The 23575-nt window shown below is 53.8% G+C and overlaps 1 protein-coding gene across 2 annotated transcripts in view; it reads right to left on the minus strand.

Annotated features, from left to right (window-relative positions):
• LOC101403451 (serine/threonine-protein phosphatase 2A regulatory subunit B'' subunit beta) overlaps window positions 1–18267 on the minus strand; it is a 66053-nt gene extending 47786 nt beyond the window's left edge. For both annotated transcript variants that reach the window (XM_087427887.1, XM_087427886.1), the window contains exon 1: window positions 17703–18267. In XM_087427887.1, the coding sequence (XP_087284013.1) occupies window positions 17703–17984 (282 nt within the window). In that variant the 5' untranslated portion in view covers window positions 17985–18267. The remainder of the gene's footprint in view (window positions 1–17702) is intronic.
• Window positions 18268–23575: the final 5308 nt, after the last annotated feature.

Below are 23575 nucleotides of genomic sequence, written 5' to 3' on the forward strand. Positions count from 1 at the left end.
GGCCCCGGGCCGCGCGCATTCCACAGGCTGAGGAGGACACATGGCGGGAGGGTGGGGGAAGGCGGCCTCGAGCCACCCCTCCCGGCAGGCAGGCGGGCTGTGCAGGAGGGAGCAGACAGGCGCGCAGCTCCCGGAGCTGTTCCTGCCGAGTGGCTGCTGGGCGCGGGAGGCAGGGCGGGGGGCAGCTCTCTGCACAGAGACCCGGTCCACAGCTCAGCCCGGATGGACAGGGACATAAACAGGTCAGCAAGGACAGAGGATCTGCGGATGCCGCCTCCTGGTTCTCGGGAGGCAGGGAGGAGGCGCTCTCCGGAGAAGCAAAGCCTGCCCGAGACAGAGCGGAACCCGTTACAGAGCTCGCTGGCGGTGCGAGTTCCGTGCTGACACCCCCAGATGCAGACAAGGCAGCTGTTCCCTCCCCCAAAACACGCCAAAAACACAGGGGGTCTGCATGCACCGCCCCCTCTCCCTGTACTTTAAGGGTCCAGAAAACACACTTATACTGCAAAGGACACTTGAAAGTTTTCTTTTCAAAAATCGAGATGGGAGGTGTCTTCAGGATTCTATAGTTTTCATGCCCCTCTACGAGATTATGCAGAATGTAACAGCAATAAAGAATGTAAGGACAGTGTAGAATGTAACCACGCTGTAGAATGTAACAATAATGTAGCATGTCACGACAGTGTAGAGTGTAACCACAACAGAAGGTAACAATGTGGAATGTCACGTAAGGGCTGGTGATGTAAATGTAAACCGGGCAGAGGGAGCAGGTGGACGCAGAACCTGGAATGCGGATGCACTAACACCCCAGGGCGCCCCCTTCCGCCCACGAGCAAGGGAAGAGGTGCTGTGGAAGCTGACTCCCAGGCCCACGGCAGGTGCTACCAGCACAAAGCCTGGGGGCGGTCCCGCCTCCTGAACCCGAGACAGTTCTGGAAGAACCTCTCAGAAGTAACACAGACATTAACCAGCAGCAAAGCAGAGCCTCAGGACCCGGCCCACACCCACTGACACAGAACCAAAATGCTGGAGGATATGAAACGGGTGAGGACACAGTGAACTTAGGGGATCCCCCTCCTGCCCTCCAAGAAGCCCTTTAGACGGGACGTGCACTGTGTGCGTATGGCTCTGCTCTGGACGGCAGGACACCAGGACTGCCGTGTGCCGGCACACAAACACCCGGGTCTCAAGTGAGGACTAGGTTCCGGCAACCAGCCGTCTACAGAAATCTCTCGCAGGCCCTCCTACCTCCCAAGCACAGGATGGCCCGATTTCCGTGAGGAAGCGCGGCCTGGCCGGGGCAGTGCCTCACTGGGGGCCCCGACGGCCTGCGCCCCGAGACCCCATCTGGGGCCTGCTCACCCCGCTGCCCTTCGGCCCCAGCCCCTGGGCAGGTGCCTGGCTGCGTCCTGGCCCACAAGGCAGGGTCTTCCCTACAGATCAGAACCGAGCAAGTGCGCTGGCTCCCCTCCCCACTCTGTCTCCACTTTCTTCCCCCGCCCCAAGAGGAAGAGGGCGGGATTTCATTTGTCTCTGCCTCTCCCTGTCCTCGTCCCCCCTCCTTCCCTCCCTCACTCCCTCTCTCCTTCCTTCCACCAAGGTTGATGGAGCGTCCACTACAAGCCAGGCACAGCGGCCACACGCAGAGAAAACAGTCCAGCTCCCTGCGCTCATGGAGAGCTCAGCCCAACACACAGTAGGGAGTTTGTGCTTGTGTAGAAAAGCAAACCCAGAAACACGGGAGTCCTGAAAACAAGCACCCGCAGACCCCACTGGCCTGAGGCCGCAGGCTCCAGACTCTGGCCCCTTCTGAAGCAGCCCCACACGGCAGGACGGGTGGAGCTGCGTCCCCCCAGACGTCACAGGGCCCCAGGGACGCCTCCTGGCCCGCAGCTCTCCTGGTGGCCCCCCAGGTGGACACAGCCTGTCTTTCCCCACCCCAGGGGACGAAGGTGTCCAGGAGATGACCCTGGTGGTGGCGAGGCCCCTCCAAGGATGAAGAGGCTTCGTAGTCCACGTCCCCTCCCCCTTTCTCTCTAGAGACATCATCTTTTCCTGAGCAGTGTTAGGTTTACAGACACGGAGCAGAAGGTACACAGCTCCCGGGTACCATCTCAACCACCCCCTGCGCACAGTTCCCCCAGCATTAACATCCTGCGTCAGTGTGGTTCATCTGTAACAACTGATGAGCCAGCGTGGACACACTGTTACTCACTGAGGCCCACAGTTTCCACGAGGGCTCATCCTGGTGTTGCACACTCTGTGGGTTTGGACAGGTGCGTAATGATGTGTATCCACCACCATGGTCTCGTACAGAGTCCTTCCACTGCCCTAAAATCCCCTGTGCTCCGTCTCTTCCCCCACCCTTCCCCCGCCCGGCCCCACAACGCTCGTCCTCTCCCTGTACCCCAGCTCTTCCTCTCCAGCATGTCATCTGTGGGGTCACACAGCACAGAGCCTTTCCCTTCCCATCCCCTCTTCCGCACCCCCCATTCCTCTCAAACTCCTGTAGGGAGCGGCCCCTCTCATTTCTTCCTCTTTGCCTGTCTCCCATCTCTCCGCCCCGTTCCATCCTTCTTCCCCACTCGTCCAACGTCCTCGAGGACTCAGAAGTCTGCCGCTGACCCCCTCCCAGTTCCCCAAGCAGACAGACAGAGCAATGTATAAAACCACAAGGCGATAGTAAAACGAGGTGTCATGTGACCCACAGGGGTGCAAGGCTGCAGGGCAGGAGTTCTGGGTGCTTTGAGACCCAGAGGCCACACGCAGGACGGCCATGCAGCACCACGCTCCCGGGACAGACCAGACTCAGGAGCAGACCTCTGCTATCAGGACAGGAGCCTCGCATCAGGTCAGCCCTGGGGCAGCGGGGGCCCAGGACACTTCCCAGACAGGCACGGTCCTGTCGCTGGGCGCTGGGCTTCTGCCCATGACAGGCCACACCTGCTCATGTATTCTTCTTCCCTCCTTCCCTACAAACCCTTGAGAAGAGAGGCCATTCGTGTAGCTTGAAAAAACGGCCAGGTCCTCCCCTGCCAGCTCGCCACGCCCTGCGACGTCACGTTGCAGCTGATCCCACGAGGAGGCGGAGCGTGTGTCCCCCACTCAGAGCTGGGCTTGGCATGTGACTGGCCTTGGCTGACCGGGCGGCCTCACGTCCTGGTGCTGGCACAGACTGGAGGGTGCTCATGCATCAGCACCCCCTCACGGCTCTTGGAGAGCCCCTGCCATGACACACGGGGCTGGTGGGCTGGGGACAGAGCCCACGCTCAGCAGACGAGCTGTTCCGCTGACCACAGAGGCAGAACCGCCCAGCTGAGCCCGGCCCACACCGCCCAACACGGGTTTGTGAGCTCAGAGAAGGCGTTCAGTTCTAAATGGGGGTGGGCTGTCTACGTGGCACAGCTAACCGATACACCACTGGGCAGTGAGTGACCAGAGCACGGGAGGCAGAGGGTGATCCAGAAGAAACCCATGGGACTGGCTGGTTCACGGCTGGTGGTGTGGCCAGGTTACGCAAAGTCTACCGTTCAGATTCAGTGTCCCTAGTGGTTGTTTGTTTTAAATTCTGTAGTTGATACAAGTACTCACGTGCCAAGGACAGTAGTGAGGGGTGTACAGAAAGTGAGACCTAACTGGTTCAATTAAAAAATGGCTACAAACCAGAAATTTTAATCCAAATAGAGAAAAGAAATCTTTTCCTCATTTGTCCACTTCTAAATAAACTTTGGGGAAAGACGAATAGTTCATCAAAGTCTCAAAGGCCATTTATGGGGGCGGAGAGGGAGAGAGGGAGGGAGGGAGAGGCAGAGAGATCCCCAGACCCCACCTTCTGACTAATTTTTATTTTTTTATATTTATTTATTTTTTATTTTTTGTGAGGAAGATCGGCCCTGAGCTAACATCTGCCAATCCTCCTCTTTTTGCTGAGGAAGACTGGCCCTGCGCTAACATCCGTGCCCATCTTCCTCTACTTTATATGAGACGCCGCCACAGCATAGCTTGGCAAACAGTGCGTCGGTGCACGCCCGGGATCTGAACCGTCAAACCCCAGGCCACCACAGCGGAGCGCGCACACTTAACCACTTGCACCACTGGGCCAGCCCCCTGACTAATTTTTAAACAAGTCTTTCCCCAAGAGCCAGTGCAAACCCTCCCAACAGCCCAGGAGGTGGGTTAGACAGCCATTTACAAATGGGGAGACTGAGGCACGGAGGTGAAGTGCCCAGGTCACAAGGCTAGTAGGGATGGAACAGGCCTGAGACGGGCAGGCAGGAGAACGTAGGCCTGGGTTGACCGCTGAATTCAGGCCACTTCCCAGATGGAGAACATTTGTCCCCACAGCAGTGACGGTTCTGAAAGCCACACACTATGGGAGCTTTTAGGAACATAAGTCACTCAGCACGTGCAGAGACAACACATCCCCCATTTTTGTGACCTTGTTAAAGCAGCCCAGGCCCTTGCGTTTCAGACGCCTGTCAGGGCCAGTCTGAAGACACCCTCAAGAGAAGCGGACAGAGCCCACTGCCATGGGGCGAGGGGGCAGCTGCTCTCTGGGAAAACGCTTGTGAAAAACTACCATGAACCTGGACGTGCACAGCGCCCACCAGCTCCGTGCGGGGCCCTGGGGTGGGCAACGGGCCAAGGGCATCTCTGTGGCCTGGCGTCTCCTTCCTGGCTGTGACGCCCTGCGTCCAATGGGGACAAGATGACTCCCCTCCCCCGTGCTCATCCCATAATTCTCTCAGCACCGAGCCAAATGTTGGCCAGAAAAACAGAGGTGATTTATTTTCCACAATTTAGTGTAAATAACACAGAATAAGTATTCCCGAAAATGAGCTCCGAGAGCCGTCTGCAGAGCACCGTATTTAGTCAGCTGCCGTGTGGGAGGAAGAGGCACCAACCCCGGGCTCTGGTCGCATCTCCTGTCTCCCAGGCTCCTAAAAAGGACAAGAAGGCGGCCGCGCACGCTCTCCAAGACAGGACGGAAATACGTGAGGAGCGGGGAAACATCTGCATTCTCGTGCGCCTCTGAGCAATCTGTTATAACGCCCACAACGACTTCTCCTCTGACCGACAGTTATTTCAGAAGTCTGTTCTTACGTTTCCAGACCTGATCTCTGAACTGCACTGTGATTAGAGCATGTGGTGAGCAGGACGGGGAGTTTCTGACACTCGTTCAGACTTGCTCTGTGGTCTGGAATCTGACACCCAGGAGAGTATCTCTCAAAAATGAAGGTCAGACTTCTGCCTTCAGACCAAACGGAGGAATAGAGACCAGAATTACCACCCTGCCTACATTTTATAAAGCATTTTAAGAAAGAAATGATAGCAATCTTGCACACAATCTTGCAGAAAACAGAGAGAGGGGAAACAGTTTCCAACCCATTTCATGAGGCCAGTGTTACCACGACACCAAAGCCAAGGACATCACAGGAGAAGAGACTGGACGGATGTCCCCCTGACCACAGACACACAGATCGCACACAAAACATCAGTAGGCAGAACCCAGCAACACATAACAGGAACTATTAATTACGACAAAATGGGGTTTATCCAAAGAAGCGAGGTTGGTTTCACATCCAAAAATCAATTGACAAAACACCGTATTACTAATCACGAGGTTATAAAGAACGTGACAAGAGTTAACACCCATTCATGTTAATGACGGACTAGGAATATCAGGAGACTTCCTCAACCCTGTAAAGGGCATCTAGAAAACATCCGTAACTAACACCATCCTGGAGGAAGACTGGATGCTTTCCACCCAGGACAGGACGGGGTGGGGGTGTCCACTCTCGGCATGTCCGGGAACGATGCACTGGACAGCCCAGCCACAGCACTCAGGCAAGGAAGACATTACAGGCATACGGCCTGGGAGGGAAGAAGTGGGAGGGTGTGTATTCACAGACAACGTGAGCCCGTATGTGGAAAAGCGTCAGGCGTCTCTGACTACGAGAGCTAAGAATCGAGGTCAACAAGTTCACAGGAGACAGGACCAAAAGGAAAAATCACTACTGTTTCTATAAACAGGAAGACAATTCCATTCACAATAGGATAAAAAGAATAAAACCCTTCAGGAAGGCTGTACACCAAACTAGCACACACTGCTGAGAAGAAGTCAAGAGCTCAGTAAACGAGAGACGCTCTTGCTCGTGGCCCGGAGGACCCCGCACTGCAGGACGGCAGTGCTCCCAGTGACCTGCAGGTCGAGACAACCGTCACCAAAACCTCAGCAGGCTTTTTACGTAAAGACTGACAACAGCATCCTAAAAAGTCTACGGAATGCAAAGGACGTCCGCTTGAGGTATCCACCTAAGAGAAATGAAAACACAGGTGCACACACAGACTTACATGCGAACGTCCTTGGCAGGATTAATCATGACAGCTCACAACCGGAAGCAAGCCCAGACCCATCAACAGAGAGACATCCGGGGACCTCCATCTGTGGAGCACTCCTGGGCGAGGAGAAGGAAAGAAAACGTTGCACTGAAAGTCGGTGAGCTTTACGGCATGTCACTTACACGTGGTGCGGCTGTTACAAACCTGCCTGCAGCTGCAGAAGACTTCTCTGGAAACACACTACATTCTAACAACACTGGCTGCTCGGGGAACATGGTGGAAGCCACGAGTCAGCACCAGAGGAGAGTTTTGAACACACCCTTGAATGTCTTTTGAATCCTAAATGGGAAGGCAGTAGATCCTCAAAAATAAACTCTATAATTGTTCCAACAGCCGGCATCACGACATTGTACCTGCCGAGGGGCTGCACTGCTGTGTCTCTGCACACTGCAGAGCTGGGACAGACCCCCCAACAGACGAGCTCACTGACCAGGCAGGCCCACTGCAAAGCGGGAGAGACGGCTAGCGGCCCAGGACGGCACCCTCACCAGCTTCACGGTTGCTGGAGAGCACCCAGGTATCCGGTCACACCCGAGCCTGGGCCCGGGGCGCAGGCCTCAGGGGGGCATCAGAGCTCTGCGGGCAGCAGGCCTGAGGAGGAGACCCCGCAGTCAGCGGCCTCCCCCTGAAGGTCTAAGGAACAGAGGAGACGCTGACGTGAATAAAGCCGTCTGAAAGGATCAACTAATCTGCAACACTGATTTTGTATTCTGTGCATTTAGGAAGGAGAACTGCCTTAAATGTGCGTGGAGGCACACATGCCAAGATGCTGACTGACCTGCCTCCGACCCGGACCCTCAAACATCACCTCCTCACGGAGCCCATACCCTACCTCCTGACAGAGCCCCTAATGCCACCTCCGGAAGCAGCCAACGCACACCCTCATCTCTGGATGGTGCCCCCGCGCCCCACACCTCCCGACCCCTCACCTCCCGACACAGCCCCCGTGACCCCACCTCCCGACATGGCCCCCGCGCCCCCACCTCCCGCAACTCTCACCTCCCAACAGGACCCCAGTGCCCCCTACCTCCCACACCCTTCACCTCCCGATGCGGCCCCCGTGCCCACCTCCCGACGCGGCCCCTGCCCCTTCATGTCCCGACATGGCCCCTGCGCCCCTCACCTCACGACATGGCCCCTGCGCCCTCACCTCCTGGCACAGCCCCCTGTATGCTGCCTTCACTCCCCTCCGCCCAGACTGGCCCAGGTGGTCCTGTGGTACCTGGCAGCTGCTCCGGTGTCCACCTGCCCAGGATCCCAAGTGCCCGCACCTCCCCCACCACTGCCTCCCTCCTGTGGAAGCTTCCTAGGGGGCTGCCCGCCCCTCCTCTCTCTGCTGCTCCACATCTTGCTCTCCTGTGTCCCTACTTCCTCCCTCCACTCGGCCTCACAAAGCTGGTTCACTCCTCCTTCCAGGAGCTTTAGGACGCAGCGACCTCACTCAGGTCAGCAGGAAAGGCCCAGCGCACCTCCTCCCAGAGCCTGCAGCGCGGCGGGGGAAACAGCCTGGAGAGCAGGCAGGTCCACGAGGCAGAGAGCAAGCACACTGCAGTGACCAAACTCATGTGACGGGGAGCTCGGAGTCTGTGAGGGCTGCCCCGAGGCCCACCGTCTCCCCCAGTTCTTCATGTAGGGGTCAAAACTCTACCCCTGCCCGGTGAGGGCGAGAACGTCACTGCTCCCCTCCTCCCGCGGGGACACAGAGCAAGGCACCGTCGCCCTCCAGGCTCTGAAGCTGCCCCGAGACTTTTTTTTTTTTTAAATAATTTTATTTCTTTCTTTTCCCCCAAAGCCCCAGTAGATAGTTGTATGTCATAGCTGCACATCCCTCTAGTTGCTGTATGTGGGACGTGGCCTCAGCATGGCCGGAGAAGCAGTGCGTCAGTGCGCGCCTGGGATCTGAACCTGGGCCGCCAGCAGCGGAGCGCGCGCTTAACCGCTAAGCCACAGGGCCAGCCCTGCCCCAAGACTTTCATGCAGTTTCCACAAAAGTCTCCTCGCTTTTCACACTTCCCTAACTAAACGTGCATTTGTTTAAACAGCCCGTTTTAGAATAAAAATTCGTGTATGGCGCACAGACTGATGCTCCTTGGAACGCATGTCTAGACTTCAAAGGCTTATCGTGGGGGTCCCTTTGTGTGAGAAAATGTTTTCCTGAAGCCCAACCTAGCAGTGTAAATAGGGCAGGTAGACCCGTGAACTCTGAAGATGACACTCTGAGTACGTGACCAGTACGTGTCCTGACACCGTTCCCTCTGAGACCAGCACAGCCTGGGAGTGTGAACGTGGAAGTCACACAAAGCACGCAGGAGCAGGCCCTTTGGGGGCGTCCTGTGCACTGTAGGTGTTGAGCACCATCCCTGGGATCCACCCTCCAGGTGCCAGCGGTACCCCACACCCCCTGTGTGAACCCGACACTGCCCATGTCTCCCGGGGGACGAAGTCGCCCAGCTGAGAACCGCTGCTGTAGAGTGACATGCTTGTTTCAACCTCCATGAGAAGGTCTGTCCTCACGGCTGGGCTCTGAGCCACAGGAACTGAGTTTCTATCTAATCCTTTAAAAACAGAAACCCAGACATCGGATCGGGTTGTTTAAACCAGAAAACGATCGTAAAGAGGAACAACGTGGACTTAGAAAGCACAGACATCCTGCTGCACGTGGTCTTCTCTCACGAAACCCAGCACGATGGTTCAACTTCGGTTGCGGCTGAGTGCACGGGCAAGGCCACCAGCCTAACTCCTGCTTTCTGTGGCTGTCACCAGCAGCGAGCCAGCAAGAAAAGGTCCTTCAGACGCTCCTGTCCTGACGGCACATGGATACAACCGCGGTGCCCGATGGGAGGCCACCTCGGAGCGCTGCAGGAACGCACTGCCCAGGCCTCTCCGGCCGGCACTCCCTACGGCATCCCCACTCCGGGGGCAAAACGAAGAGTGTGCGTCAACAGGCAGGCCCGGGTCCCTGTGGGTCACGAGTCCTCTGCCACAGCCTCCCGCTCCTGAGAAGAGGGGTCCCCCTCGTGGGGTCCCCGCCAGCAGGAGACCCTGAGAACACGGTAGAGATGCAAATTCCGCACCTAACACCCCAGACCCTGAACCTGAAAATCTGGAAAGGGGCTCAGCCAACTGTTTTCAAAGCCCTCCCATCCATCTGTCCTAATAGCCCTCATGTCCATCTGTCCATCCATACTAAAGGCCCTCCCGTCCACCTGTCCATCTGTCCTCAGGGCTCTCCCGTCCATCTGTCCCAATAGCCCTCACGTCCATCTATCTATCTATAGTCAAGGCCCTCCCATCCACCTGTCCATCCATCCTCAGGGTCCGTCCATCTGTCCATCTGTCCTCAGGGCTCTCCCACCCATCCATCTTCGGGGCCCTCCCGTCCGTCTGTCCTAACAGCCCTCATGCCCATTCTGTACACCCGTCCTCAGGGCCCTCCTGTCCATCCGTCCGAATAGCCCTTACATCCATCTGTCCATCCATACTCAAGGCCCTTCCGTCAGTCTGTCCTAACAGCCCTCATGCTCATCTGTCCACCCGTCCTCAGGGCCCTCCCGTCCATCTGTCCTAATAGCCCTCACACCTGTCTGTCCATCCATCCTCAGGGCTGTCCCATCCATCTGTCTGTCCGTCTTCAGGGCCCTCCCATCCATCTGTCCTAACAGCCCTCACACCTGTCTGTCCATCCATCCTCAGGGCTGTCCCATCCATCTGTCCACCCATCCTCAGGGCACTCCCGTCCATCTGTCCTAATAGCCCTTACGTCCATCTGCCCATCTATACTCAAGGCCCTCCTGTCGGTCTGTCCTAACAGCCGTCACATCCGTCTGTCCATTCATCCTCACGGTCCTCCCATCCATCCGTCCAACTGTCCTCAGGGCCCTCCAGGGGATTCTGACGCTTGCCCAGGTGGAGAGCCGCTGGGCAGGCCCTGGGGTGGTCACGAGGATCTCATCACATGTCCCCAAGCACCTCACACGGACACAACACACCACAGGACCCTACAGCTCTCTCTGCTGGGGACCTTTTCCAAAAATGCTCTTTTTCTAGGCACTGACAACAAACTAGCAAAAAGAGAAGTCAGGAATACAATCCCACTTACAATCACAACAAAATGTATACCATACCTAGGAATAAATTCAACCTAGGAGGTGAAAGACCTGTACAGTGAAAACTACAAGACATTGTTGAAAGAAATCAAAGAAGACATAAAGAAATGGAAAGATATTCCATGCTCATGAATGGGAAGAATAAACAGTTAAAATGTCCTTATTATCTAAAGCAATCAACAGATTCAATGCAATCCCAATCAGAATCCCAATGACATTCTTCACAGAAATAGAACAAAGAATCCTAAAATTTATATGGTGCAACAAAAGACCCTGAATAGCCAAAGCAATCCTGAGAAAAAACAACAAAGCTGGAGGCATCACAATCCTTGACTTCAAAATATACTACCAAGCAATAGTAATCAAAACAGCATGGTTCTGGCACAAAAACAGACACACAGATCAAGGGAACAGAACTGAAAGCCCAGAAATAAAACCACACATCTGTGGACAGCTAATCTTTGACAAAGGAGCTAAGAACATACAGTGGAGAAAGGAAAGTCTCTTCAATAAACGGTGTTGGGAACATGGGACAGCCACATGCAAAAGAATGAAAGTAGACCATTACCTTACACCACACACAAAAATTAACTCAAAATGGATTAAAGACTTGAATGCAAGACCCGAAACCACAAAACTCCTAGAAGAAAAGATAGGCAGTACACTCTTTGACACTGGTCTTAGCAGCATCTTTTGGAATACCAAGTCTACTCAAGCAAGAGACACAAAAGAGAAAATAAACAAATGGGACTACATCAGACTGAAAAACCTCTGCAAGGCAAAGGAAACCATCAACAAAACGAAAAAACAGCCCACCAACTGAGAGAAAAGATTGGCAAATCATATATCCAACAAGAGGTTAATTTCCAAAATATACAAAGAACTCATACAACTCAACAACAGAAAAACTAACAACCTGACCAAAAAATGGGCAGAGGAACAAATAGACATTTTTCTAAGGAAGATACACAGATGGCCAACAGGCACATGAAAAGATGGTGAACATCATTAATTATGAGGGATATGCAGATCAAACTACACATGAGATATCACTTCACACCCGTCAGAATGGCTATAATTAACAAGACAAAAAATAATTCTTGGCGAGGATGTGGTGAAAAGGGAACCCTCATACACTGCCGGTAGGAGTACAAACTGGTGCGGCCGCTATGGAAAACAGAATGGAAATTCCTGAAAAAACTAAAAATAGAAATACCATATGATCCAGCTATCCCACTATTGGGTATTTATCTAAAGAACATGAAATCAACAATACAAAAAGATTTATGCACCCCTGTGTTCATTGCAGCATTATTCACAATAGCCAAGACATGGAAGCAACCCAAGTGTCCATCCACTGATGAATGGATAAAGAAGATGTGGTATATATACACCATGGAATACTACTCGGCCATAAAAAAAGATGAAATCATCCCATGTGTGACAACATGGATGGACCTTGAGGGTATGATGTTAAGTGAAATAAGTCAGAGGGAGAAAGACAAACACCATGTGATTTCACTCATCTGTGTAAGATAAACTAACACAGGGACAGAGAGAACAGATTGATGGTTACCAGAGGGGAAGGGGGTGGAGGGGTAGGTGAAAGGAGTAAAGGGGCACATATGTATGGTGAAGGATGGAAACTAGACTACTGGGGGTGAGCAAGGTGCTGTCGATACAGAAACTGATACGTGATAATGTACACCTAAAATCACACAATGTTGTAAGCCAGTATTACCCCAATAAAATAATTTTTAAAGAAAAGTAATAGGGGCCAGCCCGGTGGTGCAGTGGTTAAGTTCACATGCTCTGCTTTGGTGGCCTGGGGTTCGCAGGTTCGGACCCTTGGCATGGACCTACGCACCGCTCATCAAGGCACGCTGTGGCGGCGTCCCATATAAAGTAGAGGAAGACGGGCACAGATGTTAGCCCAGGGCCAGTCTTCCTCAGCAAAAAGAGGAGGATTGGCAATGGATATTAGCTCAAGGCTGATCTTCCTCGCCAAAAAAAAAAGAAAAAAAGAAATTAAAAAAAAAAAGCTCCTCAAAGGTTATGAAAGCCCCTGCTACTCTGGCCCCAACCTGAGCCCTTCCCACAGTACTGCCTTGACTACTGATAAAACTGAAGCAAAAACCAGTAAAACGAACTTAAATCTTAGGCAACCATATCAGAAAGCGAGGGTGGCGGGGGGTGTCTACAGTTTTATCTAAACAAAACAGTCATTAAAATCTTTCATACACAGAATTTGCTGAAAGACGGCGGAATCTGAGTAACCACCTACGGAGACCTCCACCTCCCGCACGCACACCACCAGGGGTCTCTGCTGGTGACCTTCCTCTGGGATGGGGAAAGCCTGGATTGAGACCCCCTCCTCTGCTCTGTTCAGATGGCCCCCTCACCCATCATGGGGGGACCTAGAGGGATCACGGACCCCATCTCTGGGCCATGGCGACAAGACCAGCCTGTGGGATATGTCAAGGTTAGGGAGCCCACAGGTCTCTCCAGCCATGCCTTCACCTCCCCTGTAGACCAGGACCAACCACGTGAACCAGAGAAACCAGGACTCGTAAACCAGAGACAGACCAGAACTAACCCAGGGCTGAGTCAGGCGTCCTGAACTAACCCAGAGCTCGGTCAGGCCTCCCGAACTGAGGATAGACCAGAACTAACCCAGAACTTAGTCAGGACTCCCGAACCAGGGACGGACCAGAACTAACCCAGAGCTCAGTCAGGACTCCCGAACTAACCCAGAGCTCGGTCAGGCCTCCCAAACCAGGGACGGACCAGAACTAACCCAGAGCTCAGTCAGGACTCCCGAACCGAGGATGGACCAGAACTAACCCAGAGCTGAGTCAAGCCTCCCGAACCAGGGACGGACCAGAACTAACCCAGAGCTGGGTCAGGACTCCCGAACCAGGGACGGACCAGAACTAACCCAGAGCTGGGTCAGGACTCCCGAACTGGGGACAGACCAGAACTAACCCAGAGCTGGGTCAGGACTCCCGAACCGGGGATGGACAAGATCTAACCCAGAGCTCGGTCAGGACTACCGAACCAGGACTCCTGAATCAGAGAAAGACCAAAACTAACCCAGAACTAAGTCAGGACTCCCGAACCAGAACTCCTGAACCAGGGCTCCCAAATCAGGGATCCAGGACCAGGGCTTCTGAACCAGGCAGGACTCTGGAACCAGGGATAGACCAGAAGCATCCCAGAGTAAGTCAGGACTCCTGAACAAGGGCTCCTAAATCAGAGCTCCAGGACCAGGGTTCTGGAACCAGGATAGCTGAGAACTAAGCCAGAGCTAAGTCAGGACTCCCGGACCAGGACTTCCTGAAGGACGCACATGCTCTTTTGAGCTGGAAACAAGTGAAAGTACTTGTGGGGACGAGATACAGCAAAGAGGACCTGGCTTCTCCACACTCCGCTCATCCCCACGGTCCTGGGGGCTGCACGGGGCAGGGAGGAGACACTGGCTGGGTCTGCTCCCAGGTGGACCTGAGGGCTGGGTCCAGGACCCTGCCCCCTCCCGCCACCTCAGCAGGTGTGGCCTCACATGACTCTTACCCACTTCCTATTCTTAAAAAAACCAATTCAGGACTTTCTCCTAGCATTTTATGTATGAACACTATTCTGAAACTAATGATGCATTTCTTGGAGCAAAATACTTACATGGAAGTGTACAAGAGAATGTGGCAGAAACTGTATTTGTCAAGAAGCCTCCTAAATATTTCCGGAATGCCAGATTTCACAGCCAAAACGTTGTTTACTGATGCTTACAATCAAAGAAAGCGTCCTGATGCCTATACGCATTAGCGCAGCTCTTAACAAAGTCCTCAAAGGATAAGAAGTCGCCCCTGTCTCAAACGTGCGAACTGAAAATGCTCTGAAACTCTGAAGACTAACAGAAATTTAAGAATTCTTATTAGTTTTGTCACCTGATGTAGCTGCCCCATACTGACTCCCATCACAGAGCTATAGCTACATGTTCATTCTACTTAATGACTAAAGATTGAGGTTAAATTATTAGTAAATTAATTAAAATTAATTTTTATATACATATATTCTGTGTGTGTGTGAGAAAGATCGGCCCTGTGCTAATAACTGCCAATCCTCCTCTTTTTGCTGAGGAAGACTGGCCCTGGGCTAATGTCTGTGCCCGTCTTCCTCCACTTTATATGGGACACCACCACAGCATGGCCTGACAAGTGGTGCATCAGTCCATGCCCGGGATCCGAACGTGTGAACCGCAGACCACCGAAGCAGAGCGCACGCACTTAACCACTACACCACTGGTCCGGCCCCAGAAATTAATTTATATTTTAATAAGCTAGTATTAAATAAAAATATATTTGCATTACAAAAAGACTTACATTTCTTCAAAAAAGCCCCCAAAATCCCACACTGCACATTTAAGTATGTATGAAATTGCTTTCCCATCAGATGTCTCTGAAGCATGAATTCATCTAAAGGAGAAGGTTGCTGGGGCTTACACAACTGGAGGGGAATCGGGTTCCCTCCCTGCCAGGGTTCTGAACCAGTCACTGGGCGTGTTAAGACCCGAGTTAAGAAACTGCATTTCATTAGAGCATCCTTTTTCATTCTCCTTTAAACATGAAAGTCGCATCCCACCAGCTCAAGGGAACCCAGGGCTGAGTCCTGGGATGTGGTCAAAGAGAAGGAAATGTGCAGGGTCAACTGAGGCGCCCCTGGCCTGAACCTTGACCTCCTCCCGAGTCGTCCCTGGGTTATTAGGCATGTGGAGAAACAGCTCATCCACATTAAGCTCTCCTTTCCCTTCGCAAGGACTTACTCTAGAAGCACGCTAAGGGTTCTGCCGGTAGTAGCATCCTGGTTGGCACCATCGGCACAGACACACTGGGTGTGCACTCTCTGCCCCGAGCACCATTGTCCCTCCATAAGGATGGGAAGGGGACCTTCCTAGTGCCCCTTCACATAGGATGTTTGCCAAACACAGAATGCCACGTCCCTACTGTGACATCCTGGGGCGGGTAACACCACACAGCAACCCCAGCCCGAATCACGCGTCGTTCTGGGACGCACCGTGCACTGTCTCCACGGGGAGCGTACCTCTTCTTACTATTACCCGGGGAACTAGACGGGCCGATGGTGACAAGGAACGGCCAGGCGCCTCACGCTCAGTCTTGGACGCGTCTGTGCACTTGAGGAAAGATCTATTACCTATGAAAACCTCGTCCTGGGGCCCCTGGGCATCGCCCCGCCCCTCCCAGGGTCTGTGGTTGGGAATCAGGTTTTGTTAACGCTGCCTCGCACGCCGCATTTAGGGAGAGTACAGGAATGAGCTCTTCTCATTTTGTCCCGATAGACAGATAGGTCCCTTTGGGTTATTCAGCTAAAGCAGTCCACAAATTCTGAATACATTCAGACATGTTTCAGGGTAACTTCAGGTCCCAGAGGAGATCAAGTGCTGCTTATCGAAACCTCTGGGGACGTTTAAGGGAAAATCATTCTGGTCTCGCTCCAAACTGGTTCCTCGTGCTGATTTACTCTGTCTGGTGTGGTGCACAGCAAAGCAGAGGGATCTTTAAATTCGCCCTGCCTCCGTCAGCAATTCCCGCCGCCTCTCTGTCATCCACACGCTTCTGCTCCCTGCACCCCTGGCCAGGCCAAGCCTCTTCACTCCTGGCTCAGGCTGCTCTATCTCAGTGGCTCCATGCACTGAAGTCGTCACCCTTCAGAAGCCTGAGCAGCCAGCCGTGGAACCAAGCGCAGACTCCTCAGCCCCGAATTCTGTACCCCTCCCATTCCGGCCATCCCGGCACGGTCCGGGCTCGGCAGCCTGCCTTCCGCTGTCAGACTGCTCTGGTCTGAGCAGGACTCAACATCCGATCTTCACACTCTGAACTACCTTCCTGGAATATCCTCCCTTTGCCCCCTGCCCCCCCCAATTCAGTGCACTCCCCAAACCCCACAAGTCACTCCCTCTCTCCAAGCAGAAACGACCTCTCCCTGCTTTGAACACTTAGGGAACTTAATTCTCACTTGTTTGCAGCTTATCACTGTGCAGAAGTATATTCCTTTCACGTGCATCCAAGTTGCCCTCTTTGCACAGCACTGACCTGTATATTCTTTCAGTCCTAGATGATTCACACAAAGTCACGGGGTCACGGAATTCAAGAATTTACCTTAGAGAAGTGTGGGGCTCTGTCCCTGAGACATATTTAACGACACAGAGAGCAGCTCGCTAAGTAAGACGTGGGCACTGCCAGTAAGAATGCCTCCTGGGGCAGGGAGAGAACTGCCACCACTGGAGGAAGCTCTCTCAACCCAGCCCTCCTCACAGATCCCGTGGCCTCAGTAAAATGAGGATTCAGACAAGACAAGGGAAAGCGCACGGAAGCGGTGGGTGCCGGGGGCCACCCGCTGCCGCAGGCCCACACCAGCCTCTTTCTGGGCACGTGTAGGGGGGGTCTCACCCAGGTGGTCTGTGAAGCTGCCTCTGGTCTACTTCCCATTCTCCTTGGGGACTTACTTCCCTGAAAATGTGCTACATCCCTTGGAGCGTGTCAGAAAACCACCAATAACTTAGAGCAAAACGTGTTCTCTTTGGCTGGACATCCGGCTTTCACCGTCCCCTTAGTGGCCGGTCCATTTTGGTTGGAAAACTGTTGCACTGACAGACAGTGAAGTCTCACTTCACGACGTGCTTAGTGCTGCTGATGGGACACTGGTTCCAACTGGAAAACTTTAAATGTTATCAACAAGTTCCACTATTTCAGACTTTAGGACAAATTCTATGATTCTCCTACATTCACTATGAACCAACCACCTGGAGGCCACGTTTCCTTACTTTACGCGGACACAGTATTCCACGTCAGAAAGCACCTTTTCTGTAACACACCGCTGTCCAGCTGTAATTATCGGAGACAAATGAGGGATAAAACCAGACCAATCTGGGGCAAAACCGCTCGGTTCAAGCCGAGTAGGGGAAATCGCTAAGCGGGTAACTAACACCGACCTAGAAAACTTGAAACAAACTCCAAATTGCCACCGACGGGGGACCGGGCCAACGACAGCATTTTGCAGAATCTGGGGGACCAGACTGTCTGTGAACGCGCCGTCACGGCTGCCGTGCGTCCTCCGCGCGCCCCACGCCGCACGCGGCCCGACTCACCGTCGCAGGCGCGAGCGGAAGGAAGGGGCACTCACCACTCTCGGGCTAGCGGACCTGCGGGCCCCGCGAGCGTGCGGCGCGACCCTGGGGCCCGAGGCGGCGCCCAGCGGCAGCGCGGCGGACGCGGGGGCCGGGGCTGCCCGCGGGGGCCCGGGCTGGCCGGCGTCCCCGGCGCCCCGCTCGGCGCCCGCGGGCGTCTGGATGCTCTGCAGGCAGCCCCGGAGCATGCTCTGCGTGCTGGACTCGCTCAGCCAGCGCAGGAACAGCTCGTCCACCTTCATCTTCAGCACCGGCTGCAGCACCTTGCCGGGCGGCATCTCCGAGGCTCGCCCTCCTCCCCGCGGGCCCTCCTGCGGCACGGGCGCCCGACGCCGGCGGCCAAGTCCGGCCCGGAGGGACCTCGGCGGTGCAGACCACGGCCGCGGAGGGGAACGAGCCCGGGGGCGCGGGCCCGGGGTCACGGGAGGGGGCGGGGCGCGGGCCCGGGGTCACGGGAGGGGGCGGGGCGCGGGCCCGGGGTCACGGGAGGGGGCGGGGCGCGGGCCCGGGGTCACGGGAGGGGGCGGGGCGCGGGCCCGGGGTCAGGGGAAGGGGTGCAGGTCTGGGATTTGAGGTCCAGGTTGGAAGCGGCGGCCCGGCCCGGTGGGGTTCAGGTCTGGGGAGAAGACGGCGGCCCGGCGGAGTTGCAGGTCTGGGATCTGGGGTCCGGGGAGGAGGCGGCGGCCCGGCCGGCGGGGTTTGGCTTCGGGTCCGGGGAGGAGACGGCGGCCCGGCCGGTGGGGTTCGGGTTCGGGTTCGGGTCCGGGGAGGAGGCGGCGGCCCGGCCGGGGGGCTCAGGAAGCCGGCGCCCTCCCTGAGGCGCTGCGCGGACACTCGGGCCGGACGGCGGACAGGCCGGCGCCGCTCAGGACAGCTTCAAAACGGGCGCGTCCGCCGCGCTCCCAAAGAAGGTCGCGTACGTCGCGCGTCACCGCGACGCGTGGCGTCATCACGCACGCCTCCTTGCCTTGAGAGGCGGCGGGCTGCTGTGGCCTCGCCGGGGGGGACCTTTGTGGAGACGGGGGGTGTTCAGGAGCTGGGGTCCGGACGGGGGCGGGAGAGGACGCCTGCCCCACTCGAAGACATTCCGCTTTTAGGCTTTTTAGGGGTGCAGCCCACACCGGCGAGGCGACTCTAGGGCCGCAGAGGTGCGAGCATGCGCGGTGCGTGCTCGCCGCGGTAGGGGGCGCCTGGCCGGTGGGTCGAGCATGCGCAGTTCGTGTCCGCGGTAGCGGCGTCCGGGAGACCAGTCGGTGGAGCATGCGCGGTGCTTGTCTGGCGAGAGCGAGCCGGAAGCCCGGCGGTGTGGAAGGGGCACGGCAAGGGGACATGCGCAGTGCGTGCCCACCGGGAGCGGGCGGGCATGTGCAGTGTGTGCCCGCTGAGCGCGGGAGCGAGCATGCCCTACGGAAGTCGGGAGCGCGCGCTAAGCCGGGGAAGCAGTTTTTAGTTAAAAAACAGGCGACTTCGGACCTCAAGGGCCCCGCAGACATTAATTTTGTTTATCAACCAATAATGATGGCTTGGGAGTGTGCAACTACTTTAACCGCTGGCCTTTTAGGATGACAATGAGCTGCATTTGTAATTGCAAAAATAATAAATCTATTTTGGTGGAGGTGAAATTACTTAAAGGACCTTTGACCCCATGGCTAGCTTGTTTCAGTGTATACTTTTAATAGGATCGATAAATCGTCCACACTGCACACATGCACGTCTTTCCTTGACATCTTGACCTTTCTTTTTTTGGTAACATTTTCTTAATATAATTTTATAAAAAAAATTTTCAGTTGTGTTTGCTCCCTTTTGGGGGTAATTTCGAGGTCTTATGAGGGAAGGTTCTCCTACTTGCCTGCAGTATAAATATAGCTGGACTCACTAGATAACTTTTTTTATTTTATTTTTTAGACTTTCAGTTACTAGGTAACTTGCTTAAACTATGGTTTTATTTTGTGCATGCAGTGATTTCAAGCTGAGTTTGTGTTTCGTGACTGGAGATAAAAATCCGCGTATACTCAGTGGTGAAAGCACCGTCAGGCAGGAATTCTGCAAAATTATGTCCATTAATTGGGAAGCAAATGCTTGTGTGTGCGGTGCTGTTCTTGCTGGAGAGCAGTAAATATTCATACAGATCTCGGTTTATCACATACAGACGTCTTGTCAAAGAACAAATGGGCTTTTCAGTCGGGGTCTTTGAATGAGCAGCCAGGCACAGCTCCATTCATCCGTGTGGTTTTAGGGGGGAAAGGGGTTTTTTGATCGCCTGCACAAGACAGCTTTATACGCCCATGCACAGCGGGGAGGCCAAAGGTAGATGTTGTGCGGTTGCCAACGGGACGGAAATAAACTGCAGGACGGACACAGAACACACCTTCAGTCTGTGCCGGCCGGGCGCTGGGAACACAAAGCGTTGCTGTGAGGCTGGCGGGGCCTGGGACGTGCATGGCACGCCCTCAAACAGGAGCAGGAGTCTGCTGATTGCAGGAACGGGAGCTCTGCCGGTGCCGTCCGTCTTCCAGGGGTGGCTGGAGGGCCTCAGGGTGGAAGGGCGGGGTGGGAGGGTGTAAGTGAAGAAGATTCTGCAGGACTGTGCACGAGGTGAGGGCCGGGGAAAGGGAAGGTGAGCGGGCTTCCCCGGGTGTTATCCAGGAAGGGTAGGAGAGGAGGGCGCAGGATGGTTGGGGACGGAGGGCTGCTCCCTCTTGAGTCCACCTGAGCCAAGGTGCCTTCTGTGGCTGCAGCCCACGAGGCCCCTGAAAGCTGGTCACACACCTGCAGCTGCTGGGAAATGTGTATGTCACCCCATCCCATCGCTGAATCAGTCTGCCTTTCGCCAGAGCCCCGGGTGGCTGTCTGCACACTCAGACTTGAGAAGTGAGGACACCCCAGAGAACGTGTCCTAGGAGGTCGGACCTCACTGGTCCCGGGCTGACCCTAAGTTCCAAAGATACACTGGCTCGTGCAGCTAGAGATCAGGGAGCGATTAAGTTTCTATCCACCGCATGTGTTCAACCTAAGTGGGTTTCTTTCTTCTTTCTTTAATCTGTGTTTCTCTCATGAAAACGGACTCCAGAATAGCCACAAATAGTGCACGTGTTTGATTTCAAGTCATTTCCTCTCCGCGTAGCAGACTTAAGAGGAGTTCAATAAAGGATCGTGTCCAGGTTCTTTTCGGATTGGCCTGTCTCCATGCTATTTATGAATTCCGCCTTTCTGACCTCTCCCTCCCTCATTTTTATTAGCTTCTCTTTATTGCTGATGGATTTCCTTTGCAACATTTGGTTTCATTTGTTGCTCATTGAGACTCGCTTTCGCACAATTTTGAAGTGGGGGAATTTGCTCTTCTCCCCTGCCGAACCTTGGACATCTCATAATGTGAGACGGGCGTGCGGAGCCGACCGGCCGTCGAGTTCCGTTATTGAAGGTTGCATACTTCATTACTGTCGCTGAAACGTTTCCTTGTGAACCACAGTCACCCCGCACCCCCTTCCTTCCGGGACTCAGGCAACCCAGGAGCCAGCGCCACTGTTCTCCCCTCGATGAAAAGCAGAGTGGTTTTCCGCGATGGGTTTCCAGAGACGGCACAGTGGATCAAATGGCCTTTGAAGGTTTTTCAGCAAAGACAGTTTTATGGTCATTCCTCATGTGTCAGGGTTTCACTGCAACCCGGACAGAAATGGGGGGAAAACCCATTAAAAGTTTTCCATCTAAGCTGTAGTGTCTTAGGTAAAATGCCATACAGACCTAGCAATCAAGAACAATAGTTTTATTTGTTAGCTCCCATTTTGATAAGCTTTAGAAGAGTAATAGTGTTGGACAAAGGAGAAATATGAAACTGATTTATAGCAGTTTTAAGCAAACTAAAAAAGTCTAAATGATGAAAAAAATGATTGAGGAGTGTTCATATTTTCCCTTTTACAGAAGTTGTGTCTGTGCGTGGTTTTTTACTATTTACGATTAACGTTTTCAGACGTCACTTATTTTCTTGGTTCAATATCCCAGTTTTAATCACTGGCTTGTGGGGGCTCGGGAGCTTGGAGGTCGTGGGGCTGTGTGGCCCCCCGTCCTCTAAGTTCTGCACCTTTTTAGGTTCTGGGTCTGCTTTTTGTTGCTTTTGTCCAGCTATGGTCTGAATGCTTGTGAGGAGCTGTAACTTCTTTCTCTATCCATCTCTTTTCATTTATTTACAATTTGTTTATTACGCTGCAATGCAGCATAATTAAACTGGTGAGTATTGGATCTTCTGAGTATGTGTTACAAGCCGGGGGACGTAGATGAATAACAGACAGTTCATGATCTCAAAGATATCGTAGTCTAATGGCATGGGAGGGGGGAAGTATATAATTAGATAATTCAATGTGCAATTATACAGTACGACATGGAAATGTTATGATTGAACAACAAATATGGGAAGAAGTGACTGGCTGAGGGAGGGAATAGCCTCGCAGAAGCGATGCTATTGAAGCAGAGCTGTTAAGGATGGTTAATTCTGGAAAGCAGAATGCATGGAAGGGACACCCAGGGAAGGAAGCTGGGAAGATCTCTGAGTTTGTCAGGCAAAGACATGTAGACTTTCTTGTGTACAATAAACTAAATCAGGAGGCTGCAAAAATAGAGATCCGTGTTACGTTGGGGTGAGACATTTGGTAAAATTTGTTTGCAATAAATTGGGAGGCGGGAAATGTGCCTCGTACAGCTGTAGCTTTCGGAAAAGGTCAGAAAACCCAGCCACAGGCTGGTCGTTACAAACGGCATTTGATAACTTGCTCCATGAAAAGGGTGAGTTCAGAAAAGATGGGCCAGTTTGCAAGCAGAATTTAGAGAGAATACGGACAGCCCAGAAATTGCATGGTTGGAAAATGAATGGCAGGGTTTTCATCCCATCAGAAGTGTGTCCATTACGACACAACCGTGGGGGAAAGACCCAATGCAGTTTTAATCTGCTCTGTGAAGATGTGCCAAAGAATTAAGATGGGCAAATGGGCTCCTGGAAGGAGCCCAGAGTCCCTCAGTTTACAGAGAAGCCCAGATCAGCCAACTCCCAGCCATGGTGTAGATACACAAGGGAGAATAAATGATTGTTTTTAACTGCTGTGTTTGGGGGTGGTTGTTATGCACTGCTAGCTGACTGATGCATAAAAAAGAGTTGTTGAAGGTTTTCAAGGCGAGGGTGGAAATGTTCAAATGTGTTGGAGGCATTTAACTCTGGTGTGAAGAAGATCAGTCACAGGCACGAGACCCTAGACAGCAGTTAGGAGGCTGTCGGGATTTTAGAGGGTGTGTTAGGTGCCTGGGGCTGCTGTAAGCAATTGCCAGAAACTCAGGGTCTTAAAACAATGCACACGTGTCCTCTTGCAGCTGTGGGTGTCAGAAGTCCAGAGCCGGTCTCCCTGGGCTAAAGTCAGGGTGTGGGCATGGCTGGTTCCTTCTCGGGGCTCAAGCAGAGGACCCCTTCACTTGCCCTTTCCAGCCTCTAGAGGCCGTCTGCGTTCCTTGGCTCGTGGCCCCTTCCTCCATCTTCAAAGCTCGTCGCTCTAGCCTCTGCATCCATCACCACGTGGCCGTCTCTTCTGTCCTCAAATCTCCCTCTGCCTCCCTCGTATAAGGAGCCTTGAGATGATGTGGGGGCTTCCCCAGATAATCCAGGATCATCTATCATCTCGACACCCTGGATTTGGTGACATCTGTAAAGTCTCTTTTACCTTTGGTGTTGGTTTGCCATAACAAAGGACCCCAGACTGGGGGGCTCAAACAACAGACATTTATTTGTCCCAGTCCCGGAGGCTGGAATCCGAGATCCAGGTGCGGGCAGGGCTGGTTCCTCCTGAGGCCTCTCTCCTTGGTGTGTAGACGCCGTCTTCTCCCCGTGTCC

Source organism: Ceratotherium simum, chromosome Y, assembly GCF_057802395.1.
Source record: "Ceratotherium simum simum isolate JZ-2026a chromosome Y, ASM5780239v1, whole genome shotgun sequence".
In the NCBI taxonomy this organism is placed as follows: Eukaryota; Metazoa; Chordata; class Mammalia; order Perissodactyla; family Rhinocerotidae; genus Ceratotherium; species Ceratotherium simum.